The sequence below is a fragment of the Ranitomeya imitator genome, chromosome 2 (genome assembly GCF_032444005.1).
Source record: "Ranitomeya imitator isolate aRanImi1 chromosome 2, aRanImi1.pri, whole genome shotgun sequence".
Lineage (NCBI taxonomy): Eukaryota > Metazoa > Chordata > Amphibia > Anura > Dendrobatidae > Ranitomeya > Ranitomeya imitator.
Window position 1 is genome coordinate 554031435 of NC_091283.1, and position 14282 is coordinate 554045716.

General features: G+C 42.4%; 1 protein-coding gene across 2 annotated transcripts in view; it reads left to right on the forward strand.

Annotated features, from left to right (window-relative positions):
• Window positions 1-14282, forward strand: part of LOC138664932 (deoxynucleoside triphosphate triphosphohydrolase SAMHD1-like) — a 415941-nt gene that overhangs the window by 21929 nt on the left and 379730 nt on the right. For both annotated transcript variants that reach the window (XM_069751981.1, XM_069751982.1), the window contains exon 2: window positions 187-248. In XM_069751981.1, the coding sequence (XP_069608082.1) occupies window positions 219-248 (30 nt within the window). In that variant the 5' untranslated portion in view covers window positions 187-218. The remainder of the gene's footprint in view (window positions 1-186; window positions 249-14282) is intronic.

A 14282-nucleotide genomic window follows, 5' to 3' on the forward strand; every position in this document is an offset into this window, starting at 1 on the left:
AAACATCTATTACAAAGGGTACAGCCCAAGGCTAGATACAGATAAATGCATAATGTAATACAACTATGGACTCCCAAAAGTATTACCATTTAAAATGGTCTAAATTACACCAAAGCATCAATAAAATGAAATAATTTTGTTGGTACAATGTTGTCAATAATTAAATATATTTTCTCTCTCTTCTAGTTTTTCTAGCATCAACCTTTGAAAGCATTCAAATGGCATCCAGAAAGGACAAACCAACAAAGGTATGTCTTACCATTTCTACTCTTTGCAGATATTCTGTTGTCCATCAACTTTGTGTTTCACTTACAATCTGTGTGAACTTCAACAGATAATACACTACTTTGTATTAGTTTAAGCTGAACCCAGTGTGCTCTAACAATTGAAGAAAAAAAAAAATAACATATTCGCCCATCACGCTTCTGTACTGCTGTTGGAGTCCCATGTTGGATTCCTCACATTTTTTTTTTCTGGTGGGAATCATGAAGGGACCATGGGGGACATCGGCAGTAGTAATGGGAGAACATTTATACCATAATTTGCATGGTGCATCAAGCAGTCTAGGTAAAGATTAATGTTTATGTAGAAAAGTATTTATCATATTAACATTAGGAGAAATAGTTGATGTTATCCACATGTAGTTGTTAAAAGGGTAGATAAGTTAAAACCATCATCTAAGTATAGTGGGTAATCCCATGATTGTTGTTAATACACTAAAGAGGTCTTGCTCTTCCTGATGATCAGCCATAATTTTTTTTCATTCAATGATGGGCTTCATTTACAAAAGATTGGAATTGTATGGGAGGGCAAAGTGTTCGCTCTCACTTGCAAATCTGATGATGGCATGGTGGGAGAAACAATTTATTTTTTCAAATGATAATCTTTTTGATAATTTTCTGATGTGGCATATACTGTACATTGGTGACATTATCTGAAGGTCAAAAGTAATGCGCCATATAAAGTTTTCCAAATTGTCATTGAGTATGTGGTCTATGTCATCGAGTGCGCGAAGCACAATCTCAAGTATGTGAGATGTACTTCATGTAAATTTAGAGATTACTCTTGTGAGCATTTCTGTGTCACTAGAAAGGTATCTAATGTGTCTAGGCATTTTTTTCACCTTTGCAATAAGGACATATTATCATTTTTGGCATACAACATAGAACAGGTAAACTGTCCTAAGTGAAGGGAAGGAAGAGATAGGCTTCTTTTGAACCGGGAAGCATTATGGATATTTACATTGTATACAAAGCCACCGTGGAGGTTAAATCTCCATAGTGAAATGATGCTTCACAGTAGCGTAGCTTCCTGGGGGGGGGGGGGGGGGAGAAGGGGCCATCGCTCCGGGCCCTGTCACATGAAGGGGCCCACCGCTTTTTGATGAGGCAGAACACCGCACAGGAGGCCTGCCTGATGGAGATTCTGCAGCTGGTAGCACAATGGAGTCTCCCCTCTGCACTGTATGGTGCAGGCATACTAACCTGAGGAGCTTCTTCTGGGTTTCAGTTTGGGATTGGCTCAGGCACGCTGGGTCCTAGTGCTCACCATGCATTTCTCTCAGACACTTCCTGGTCCTGCCTCACTGACTGCTGTCTGGGTAAGTGGCATGTCATGGGTCATTCGGGGGTGAATGTGAGAGGATGGGGGTATTGTGAGGGCTGAGGTGGATGAGGGGCAACAGAGCACTAGGGGCTGAATGAGCGGATGAGGGTATTGTGAGGGAGGCTGAAGTGGGGGAGGGGCGACAGGGCGCTGGGGGTGAATGTGAGAGGATGAGGGTATTGTGAGGGCTGAGGTTGGGGAGGGGCGCCAGGGCACTGGGGTGTATATGAGAAGATGGAGGTATTGTGAGGGTTGAAGTGGGGGGACAGGGCACTGGGGGGCCGATTATTATTCAGTTTTATTATATGCAATGTATTACATGTAATAGTTGCTGTCTGGGGGGCTGGAGATGGGGAGGTCGGAGTTTTTGATACTTACCAGTTGGGTCTTTCACAAGTATTAGTATAACAAACCCCCATATAGTAACCATGAGCTGCATCACATTGAAAGGGATTTGCACTCCACACCCCCCCCCCCCCCCCCGGGACGTGTATGACCTATAGATATGGGCATACAGGTAATAGAAATGTTACACTAGTCCTACCTGTCTGCCTCTAACCTTTCCTGGCACCTACGCACTGCAGTACTTTGCTCTGCCCTCAACAGGGCAGCTAAAGTACACCTGCGCAGGAGCCACAGCAGGAAGCAAAGAAGAGGATGACATTGTATGAAGATGGGAGGCGTCGGATCTGGACCTGCGACGCCCATCGGACCGGACTGCACCTGCACCGCCCCTAGGTGAGTATATTCTAACTTGTTTTTCTTATCTTTCAGGTTACATCAGGGGCTTGTTACAGAATGCTGTAGATAAGCCCGTGATGCCGGTGGCCTTAGCTTATAGGCGAATTATGGGGTGACAGATTCCTTTTAAAGCACTACTCCAGCATTTTTTTTTCTTTCACCATTGGAGTGTCGCCTTAAAATCCAATGACAGAAAAATGACTGGCACATCCAAACTAGTGTGAATAGGTGCATACCAGGAGCAGCTACCTCCATATACAATATACAAAAAAAGGTTGCACTCTATCGTGCCAAAGCATGTCGAATATGAAATACATGAAATATGAATAGCAAAATGGCTTTTTGAACATTAGGAAAAATTTGTGAGACGCTTTGCACAGAATTTGGCCAAATAGTGTGAGCCCATCAACCATCATCAAGGTGGTCTCATTAATCTGATGGGTCCCTGACCTCCCTGTCCAAATGTGAACAATTACCGAAGGCTAATGTCTGTATGTCTGGGTGAATGTGGACACCTCTCACAGCAAAGCCTACATATGGGTTGGCCAGAACCAAGTGTGATTAGATGTAATCTCACAAATTTTTCCTAATGTTCAAAAAGCCATTTTGCTATTCATATTTCATGTATTTCATATTCGACATGCTTTGGCACGATGGAGTGCAGCCTTAAAATCCAAGACCTCTACCGACTGTCTGATACTCACCTTCCAGCATTTTCCTCTGTTTTCGCCTCGGCTCGGCTCCATCTCCTGCAGTTTGTGACCTGTTCGCTGCTCGAGTGTTTCATGGATCGGTGCAGAGGTCTCTAATCAATGTGAGTCTATGAGAGCCTCTTTCTGGCCTCGTTCTCACCTCTTTCTGTCTTTCATATACTTGCATTGAGCACTTGTGATGTAGCTTCCAACTTCTGGCCAGTCAGAAGCTGCGCTCACAAGTTTAAGCTGTGGGACTGGAGCGGTGCCAAAAAACGATGAATATGCCGGAGGATGAGTACATGACTGGGGACAGGAACTTGCACTTAAAGCACCACTCCAGCTGTGACAAACAAACCCTGCTGGAGTGGTGCTTTAATAATAAGCAATTTATTATTATAAAGTTAATAAAGGCTTGGAATAAATGTCTGCATTCACTTTATTTGCCAAATCATGGCAGGGAGCGCCTGCTGCATGAGCCCCCAATATCACTGGCGTTATCAGGTGGTCATGGACCCCATGTTTGCTATGTGCATGTGTTCACTAGAAACAGGCCCAGATTGCTAATCTGCAGAGCCGGCCCTTTAAAACACCTTACTAGAGGTCCTGTGTGCGCGTGCTCTCTCCCTTGGATGCGATGACAAGAGCCGCTGTGGTACTTGTCACTACGTACTCGCCTTGGTGGCTCTCACCAGCTTGTGCGTGTGCGCAGCTGCAGCCCCATCAGTGTGTGCAAGCAGGAGCAGTCTGACGCTGGCCGGTATCAGCGTCAGAGCAGCTTTTTTTTGTTTCCTACGCTACTTACCACCAGCCCCAGCCAGAGATCCGCTCCTCTGCACAGTCGACGATGGAACCGCCTCATCTCTTCATCCTCCCCCCATCTCAGGAACCTGGATCAGTCCCAACATGGAAACTTTGCTTTCTGTATGTATAGCACTTGCAGTACCACCTGTATACTGTATACAAACTGCTGTATATACATTATACAGGTGATACTGGCTGCTAAATCTGTGTATAATCACAGTATCACCTATATAATGTATATCTAGCAGTCTATATACAGTATACAGGTGAAACTGTGACTCTGCTGTAAATACATTACATAGGTGATACTGTGACTGGTGTGTATAGTCGCAGTATCACCTATGTTACATATATAAAGCAGTATCACCTATATATTGTATTTATAGCAGTCACAGTATCCCTTATATCAGAGTTCCCCAACTCCAGTCCTTAAGAGCCACCAACAGGTCATGTTTTCAGGATTTCCTTAGTATGGCCCAGGTGATGGAATTCTTGCCTGGGCAGGTACTACAAGTCTCACCTGGGCAATTCTAAGGAAATCCTGAAAACATGACCTGTTGGTGGCTCTTGAGGACTGGAGTTGGGGAACACTGCCTTATATAATGTACTAGATGTTGGCCCGATTCAAACGCATCGGGTATTCTAGAATATGCATGTATGTATGTATGTTGCGCTGTGGTGTTTAAATCCTGCACTAATATCGCTGATTGGCTGATATCCGAGACAGACAGACAATTAGACCCTTAGACAACACAATGGCGGCACTTGACAGCAGTGGAGGACAATGATGATTCCAGAATTCGCGGCAGACTGTGCCCGTCGCTGATTGGTCGAGCCTCGACCAATCAGCGACGCGGGATTTCCAGGGCAGACAGACAAACCCTTAGACAATTATATATATATAGATATAGACTGCTGTATATACAGTGGGGCAAAAAAGTATTTAGTCAGTCAGCAATAGTGCAAGTTCCACCACTTAAAAACATGAGAGGCGTCTGTAATTTACATCATAGGTAGACCTCAACTATGGGAGACAAACTGAGAAAAAAAAATCCAGAAAATCACATTGTCTGTTTTTTTAACATTTTATTTGCATATTATGGTGGAAAATAAGTATTTGGTCAGAAACAAACAATCAAGATTTCTGGCTCTCACAGACCTGTAACTTCTTCTTTAAGAGTCTCCTCTTTCCTCCACTCATTACCTGTAGTAATGGCACCTGTTTAAACTTGTTATCAGTATAAAAAGACACCTTTGCACACCCTCAAACAGTCTGACTCCAAACTCCACTATGGTGAAGACCAAAGAGCTGTCAAAGGACACCAGAAACAAAATTGTAGCCCTGCACCAGGCTGGGAAGACTGAATCTGCAATAGCCAACCAGCTTGGAGTGAAGAAATCAACAGTGGGAGCAATAGTTAGAAAATGGAAGACATACAAGACCACTGATAATCTCCCTCGATCTGGGGCTCCACGCAAAATCCCACCCCGTGGGGTCAGAATGATCACAAGAACGGTGAGCAAAAATCCCAGAAACACGCGGGGGGACCTAGTGAATGAACTGCAGAGAGCTGGGACCAATGTAACAAGGCCTACCATAAGTGACACACTACGCCACCATGGACTCAGATCCTGCAGTGCCAGACGTGTCCCACTGCTTAAGCCAGTACATGTCCGGGCCCGTCTGAAGTTTGCTAGAGAGCATTTGGATGATCCAGAGGAGTTTTGGGAGAATGTCCTATGGTCTGATGAAACCAAACTGGAACTGTTTGGTAGAAACACAACTTGTCGTGTTTGGAGGAAAAAGAATACTGAGTTGCATTCATCAAACACCATGCCTACTGTAAAGCATGGTGGTGGAAACATCATGCTTTGGGGCTGTTTCTCTGCAAAGGGGCCAGGACGACTGATCCGGGTACATGAAAGAATGAATGGGGCCATGTATCGTGAGATTTTGAGTGCAAACCTCCTTCCATCAGCAAGGGCATTGAAGATGAAACGTGGCTGGGTCTTTCAACATGACAATGATCCAAAGCACACCGCCAGGGCAACGAAGGAGTGGCTTCGTAAGAAGCATTTCAAGGTCCTGGAGTGGCCTAGCCAGTCTCCAGATCTCAACCCTATAGAAAACCTTTGGAGGGAGTTGAAAGTCCGTGTTGCCAAGCGAAAAGCCAAAAACATCACTGCTCTAGAGGAGATCTGCATGGAGAAATGGGCCAACATACCAACAACAGTGTGTGGCAACCTTGTGAAGACTTACAGAAAACGTTTGACCTCTGTCATTGCCAACAAAGGATATATTACAAAGTATTGAGATGAAATTTTGTTTCTGACCAAATACTTATTTTCCACCATAATATGCAAATAAAATGTTAAAAAAACAGACAATGTGATTTTCTGGATTTTTTTTTCTCAGTTTGTCTCCCATAGTTGAGGTCTACCTATGATGTAAATTACAGACGCCTCTCATCTTTTTAAGTGGTGGAACTTGCACTATTGCTGACTGACTAAATACTTTTTTGCCCCACTGTACATTATATAGGTGATACTGCGACTCTGCTGTATATACATTATATAGGTGATACTGGCTGCTTAATCTGTGTGTAATCCCAGTATCACCTATATAATTAACTAGCTGAAGAGCCCGGCGTTGCCTGGGCATAGTAAATATCTGTGGTTAGTTATAGCACCTCACTTCCCTTATTTTCCCATCACGCCTCTCATTTTCCCCCTCACATCTTTCATTTTCCCCCTCACATTATTATTATTATTATTATTATTATTTATTATTATAGCGCCATTTATTCCATGGTGCTTTACATGATAAAAACAGGTACAATAATCTTGAACAATACAAGTCACAACTGGTACAGGAGGAGAGAGGACCCTGCCTACGAGGGCTCACAATCTACACATCTCTCATTTTCTCCCCTACACCTCTCATTTTCCCCTCACTCCTCTTATTTTCCCCTCACTCCTCTCATTCCCCCCTCACCCCTCTCATTCCCCCTAACACTTATCATTTCGACCTCACATCTGACATTTTCCAATCACTCCACTATTTTTCCTCACTCCTCTCATTTTGCACTCACACCTTTTCATTTTCATCTCGCACCTCTCATTTTCACCTCACACCTCTCATTTTCCCCTCAGTATATACATGTTTGTCATCTCCCTTATATATAGTATACACCTGTATGTCATCTCCTGTACATAGTATATACCTGTATGTCATCTCCCCTGTATATAGTATATACCTGTGTCATCTCCCCTGTAAATAGTATATACCTGCTGTATGACATCTCCTCCTGTATATTGTATATACCTATGTGTCATCTCCTCCTGTATATAGTATATACCTGTATGTCATCTCCTCCTATATATAGTATATACCTGTATGTCATCTCCTGTATATAGTATATACCTGTATGTCATCTCCCCTGTATATAGTATATACCTGCTGTATGTCATCTCCTCCTCTATATACCTATGTGTCATCTCCTCTTTTACATAGTATATACCTGTATGTCATCTCCTCCTGTATATAGTATATACGTGTCATCTCCTCCTGTATATAGTATATACCTGTATGTCATCTCCTCATATATATAGTATATACCTGTATGTTATCTCCTCTTGTATTTAGTATATACCTGTAAGTCATCTCCTACTGTATATAGTATATGCCTGTAAGTCATCTCCTACTGTATATAGTATATACCTGTGTGTCATGTGCTCCTGTATATAGTATATACCTGTATGTCATCTCCTCCTGTATTAGACCTCATTCACACGCTATTTGGTCAGTATTTTTACCTCAGTATTTGTAAGCTAAATTGGCAGCCTGATAAATCCCCAGCCAACAGGAAGCACTCCCCCCTGGCAGTATATATTAGCTCACACATACACATAATAGACAGGTCATGTGACTGACAGCTGCCGTATTTCCTATATGGTACAGTTGTTGCTCTTGTAGTTTGTCTGCTTATTAATCAGATTTTTGTTTTTGAAGGATAATACCAGACTTGTGTGTGTTTTAGGGTGAGTTTCATGTGTCAAGTTGTGTGTGTTGAGTTGCGTGTGGCGACATACAGTGGGGCAAAAAAGTATTTAGTCAGTCAGCAATAGTGCAAGTTCCACCACTTAAAAAGATGAGAGGCGTCTGTAATTTACATCATAGGTAGACCTCAACTATGGGAGACAAACTGAGAAAAAAAAATCCAGAAAATCACATTGTCTGTTTTTTTAACATTTTATTTGCATATTATGGTGGAAAATAAGTATTTGGTCAGAAACAAACAATCAAGATTTCTGGCTCTCACAGACCTGCAACTTCTTCTTTAAGAGTCTCCTCTTTCCTCCACTCATTACCTGTAGTAATGGCACCTGTTTAAACTTGTTATCAGTATAAAAAGACACCTGTGCACACCCTCAAACAGTCTGACTCCAAACTCCACTATGGTGAAGACCAAAGAGCTGTCAAAGGACACCAGAAACAAAATTGTAGCCCTGCACCAGGCTGGGAAGACTGAATCTGCAATAGCCAACCAGCTTGGAGTGAAGAAATCAACAGTGGGAGCAATAATTAGAAAATGGAAGACATACAAGACCACTGATAATCTCCCTCGATCTGGGGCTCCACGCAAAATCCCACCCCGTGGGGTCAGAATGATCACAAGAACGGTGAGCAAAAATCCCAGAACCACGCGGGGGGACCTAGTGAATGAACTGCAGAGAGCTGGGACCAATGTAACAAGGCCTACCATAAGTAACACACTACGCCACCATGGACTCAGATCCTGCAGTGCCAGACCTGTCCCACTGCTTAAGCCAGTACATGTCCGGGCCCGTCTGAAGTTTGCTAGAGAGCATTTGGATGATCCAGAGGAGTTTTGGGAGAATGTCCTATGGTCTGATGAAACCAAACTGGAACTGTTTGGTAGAAACACAACTTGTCGTGTTTGGAGGAAAAAGATTACTGAGTTGCATCCATCAAACACCCTACCTACTGTAAAGCATGGTGGTGGAAACATCATGCTTTGGGGCTGTTTCTCTGCAAAGGGGCCAGGACGACTGATCCGGGTACATGAAAGAATGAATGGGGCCATGTATCGTGAGATTTTGAGTGCAAACCTCCTTCCATCAGCAAGGGCATTGAAGATGAAACGTGGCTGGGTCTTTCAACATGACAATGATCCAAAGCACACCGCCAGGGCAACGAAGGAGTGGCTTCATAAGAAGCATTTCAAGGTCCTGGAGTGGCCTAGCCAGTCTCCAGATCTCAACCCTATAGAAAACCTTTGGAGGGAGTTGAAAGTCTGTGTTGCCAAGCGAAAAGCCAATAACAACACTGCTCTAGAGGAGATCTGCATGGAGGAATGGGCCAACATACCAACAACAGTGTGTGGCAACCTTGTGAAGACTTACAGAAAACGTTTGACCTCTGTCATTGCCAACAAAGGATATATTACAAAGTATTGAGATGAAATTTTGTTTCTGACCAAATACTTATTTTCCACCATAATATGCAAATAAAATGTTAAAAAAACAGACAATTTGATTTTCTGGATTTTTTTTTCTCAGTTTGTCTCCCATAGTTGAGGTCTACCTACGATGTAAATTACAGACGCCTCTCATCTTTTTAAGTGGTGGAACTTGCACTATTGCTGACTGACTAAATACTTTTTTGCCCCACTGTACATGTAGCGACTTTTGTGAGATGAGTTTTGTGTGGCGACATGCGTGTAGCAACTTTTTGTGTGTCGAGTTGCATGTGACAGGTTAGTGTAGCAAGTTGTGTGCAGCAAGTTTTGCGCATGGCGAGTTTTGCGCATGGCGAGTTTTATGTGTGGTGCGTTTTGAGTATGTGCAAGTTTTGTGTGAGGCAACTTTTGCATGTGTTGCAACTTTTGTGCATGTGGCAATTTTTCCGCGTGTGCAAGTTTTGCGTGTGGCGAGTTTTCCATGAGGTTGAGTTTTGCACGTGTGGCTAGTTTTGCGTGAGCCTAGTTTTGCATATGGCGAGTTTTGCGCGTGGTGAATTTTGAGCGGCGACTTTTGTGTTTCGACTTTTATGTAGCAAGGTTGGTGTATGCATGGTGAAATGTGTGCTGAGGGTGATATGTCCATCGGGGCGGACGGACCGGGTCATTCGGAGATTGGTGCCTGGTATTGCCTATTGTCAGGTAATTATGGCTATGATATGATAGTGAGGCGGTTACCTTATACTAGCACGATGCTGTGGTGATTCACTAAGGCATTGAACATAGGCACGGTAGGGCAATAATAGTTGTTAACCCTTGTTTGGGGTTCATATGGTTAAATTGTGTTTTATGAGGTTATGGTTTCTGCCTCATTTATCCCCCAATGTCCCAGTTTGTTTTGACATGTACAGCATTCCATAATGCATTTTCAATCTTTTTGCATATTTCCCTCTTACACACTGTTATTTGATTTGTTGATTGACCTAATGTTTTGGTCATTTTAACTAATAAATTATAATTTTTCTATACATTATTTTGACCCTGTAGTCATTCTTTTGTGTGGACCTTTGAGGGTGATATGTGTTCAAGCACGTGGTAGTGTGTGGCGCATTTTGTGTGTGTGTTCATATCCCCGTGTGTGGTGAGTATCCCATGTCGGGGCCCCAGCTTAGCAAGTGTATGGTATATACTCCTTGGTGCCATCGCTCTCACTCTTTAAGTCCCCCTTGTTCACATCTGGCAGCTGTCAATTTGCCTCCAACACTTTTCCTTTCACTTTTTCCCCATTATGTAGATAGGGGCAAAATTGTTTGGTGAATTGGAACGCGCGGGGTTAAAATTTCGCCTCACAACATAGCCTATGACGCTCTCAAAGTCCAGACGTGTGACTGTGCAAAATTTTGTGGCTGTAGCTGCGACGGTGCAGATGCCAATCCCGGACATACACACATACATACATACATACTGTACATACACACACACACACACACACACACACATTCAGCTTTATATATTAGATATACAGCAGTCTATATACATTATATAGGGGATACTGTGACTTATAAATACAACATATGGGTGATTCTGCTATATATATGTAACATAGATGATACTGTGACTATACACACCAGTAAAGGTAGGTATTTACAGCAGAGTCACAGTATCATCTATATAATGTATATACAGCAGAATCACCTATATGACATATGCAACATAATATAGTATAATGCTGTCTTAATATAGTGTATAATATAACACAAAAGAAATGGTATATAGCAGCATCATATCAATAGCCCTATCATAGATCAATTTTTTCGATACTTTTGCTGTCAACCTTGGACATAATGAAGATCAATCGCCAAAAACTAGACAAAACAGGGAATTGTGGTGACCACAGAAAGCGACACAATGATCAAATATATACATAAATACAAGAATCCTTTATTGTAAGATGGGGCTACTGGGGAACATGTGCAATTACAGGCAGAAAGTGCAACTGTGCAAAAAACGACGTTAGGGTCAGAACAAACCACATTCAGTATTTACTGTATATTAGGCATATATCCCAAATTAGGTATTCGGCAGAATATTATCAACAATAAAGGCGCTGTCCCACCTCTAAGAAATGGATAATGAGTCAGTATGATGTATCTTAGTACATTACATACACATCTGTATCAGGATGTTTTAATTCTAGTATCTCATAGTAAAGTGCATATCTCAAAGAAAGGTATTACCCAAAAATTGGGTTATTTATACCAAAAGACTAATCTAGTCACGATACTGCTCATGTCCATAGGAGAACAACTATCTCTAAGATGAACCTATTGCTGGAGGTATATCCCTAGTTATTGAGACTACCAATCACATTATCTATCAAAGAAAAAACATCTACGGGAAAATTACCTCAAAATGCCATGGAATGTGGATGTCCGAATCCGCACGTCAACCCCTGTGGGGTCCGGATGTGCAGAGTGAACATTAATGAGAAAAAAATGAACTTTTTTTTTATTTACCAAATGAATGCAATGAAACAAAGAGTGAAAATTTAAAGGGGTATGAATTCTTTCCGTACTCACTGTATATGGAGCATCATATGGGGCCCATCATATAATGGAGCATCATGTGGGACCCATTATATATGGAGCATCATGTGGAGCCCATTATGGAGCATCATATGGGGCCCATTATATATGGCGCATCATATGGGGCTCATTATATATGGAGCATCATATGGGGCCCATTATATATGGAGCATTATATGGGGCCTTTTGTGGGACCCATTATATATGGAGCATCATGTGGAGCCCATTATGGAGCATCATATGGGGCCCATTATATATGGCGCATCATATGGGGCTCATTATATATGGAGCATCATATGGGGCCCATTATATATGGAGCATTATATGGGGCCCTTTCTCTTTGAAGCAATATATAGGGCCCATCATATACTGTATGGAGCATTATATGGTACCCATTCTGTTTGGAGTTTGGAGCAATATACGGGGCCCACCATATACTGTAGCATTGTATGGGGTCCATCATATTCTGTATGGAGCATTATATGGGGCCAATCTGTATGAAGCAAGGTATGGGGCTCATACTGTATGGAGTATTATATTGGACTCATTATAGTGTTTGGAGCATTATATGGGGCTCATTATACTGCATGGAGCAATATATATGGAACATTATTCAGTTTGGAGCATCATATGAGGCTCATTATTCTGTATGGAGCAATACATGGGTCTCATTATACTGTATGGGGCACTATGTGGTGCCCATTATACTGTATGGAGCAATATATGGGGCTCATTATACTGTTTGAAGCATTATATGGGGCTCATTATTCTGTATGGAGCATTATATGGGGCTCATTATACTGTTTGAAGCATTATATGGGGCTCATTATTCTGTATGGAGCATTATATGGGGCTAATTATTCTGTATGAAGCATTATATGGGGCTCATTATTCTGTATGGAAAAATATATGAGGCTCATTCATCTGTATGGAGCAATACATGGGGCTCATTATACTGTATGGAGCACTATATGGTACCCATAATACTATATGGAACATTATATGGGGTCATTATTCTGTATGGAGCACTATGTGGTGCCCATTATACTGTATGGAGCAATATATGGGGCTCATTATACTATATGAAGCATTATATGGGGCTCCTTATTCTGTATGGAGCACTATGTGATACCCATAATACTGTATGGAGCATTATATGCTGCTCATTATTCTGTATGGAGCATTATATGGGGCTCATTATACTGTATGGAGCAACATACTGTCTGGTTTCTGACCTATTGTAGAATTTACAATAGATATCACTCATGTAATGTAAGAAGTGAAATTTTTGACATTGTACTATCCCTATATTTCTCTGCCGTATCTGTGCATCATGTATTGTGGTATGTGTTAAAGGGGCTCACTGAGACTCTTTCACCCGGAGCCCACAAAAACTTGGAGCCAGCCCTGTATACACTGCACACTACCACTTCTCCTGTCTTGTTGTTGAAGAGGCGATATTGGACTTTGGGAGGGTCAATATTGGTTTAGTATTTTCAATATTACTATGGCCCAATAAAATATTGGAAAAGCTGTTTAAATGGATTATCCCAAGTAATCCCCTCTCCTCTGGATAGGAGTTAAATTTCCAATTCCTGGACATTTAATTGCTGGGACCCCCATGATCCTGAAAATCAAAGCTCTGTAGAGCACCATGTAAATGCAGCTGTGGACGATCACATGCACTGTGGCGGCATTCACATGAGGAGTGTTAGTTTGTGGGCTGGTGGGGTTTGTGTGGCAGGGCTGCTTTTTTGTCCCAGTCTGGCCCTAGAAAGTTTTGGTTTCTCTCAGTAGAAGAGAATTGTGAGTAGTCGAAAGAGTCATCACATGACCGCCTGCTGACATCAGTGATGCTGAGGCCATTGTTACAGTACATGGGGGGACTCAGGAGACATTATTAAATGTTAAGAGGGCAGTTAAGCATTATTGTTATAGGGGCACTTAGAGTATTGTGACCATCAAAGTTGCTTTTGGGGTATTATTACTTTTTGGGGAAAAAATGTGGAGGGCACTAGCACAGGGTATTACTATTTACTAGAGGAATTTTACTATCTAGAGAGCACAAAGGAGGCATTTTTACTATGTAAGGAGCACAGTGGTGGCAGCATTATGTGGGCCGGTAAGAGGAGCCGTTATTGTACCACACAGCAGGTGCTGTAGGACACATATGGCAGCAGCGGCTCAGTATTGGGGTATTGGGTACTGTAGGACACATATGGCAGCAGCGGCTCAGTATTGGGGTATCAGGTGCTGTAGGATGCATATGACAGCAGCGGCTCAGTATTGGGGTATCAGGAGCTGTAGTACACATTGCAGCAGCGGCTCAGTATTGGGGTATCAGGTGCTGTAGGATGCATATGGCAGCAGCG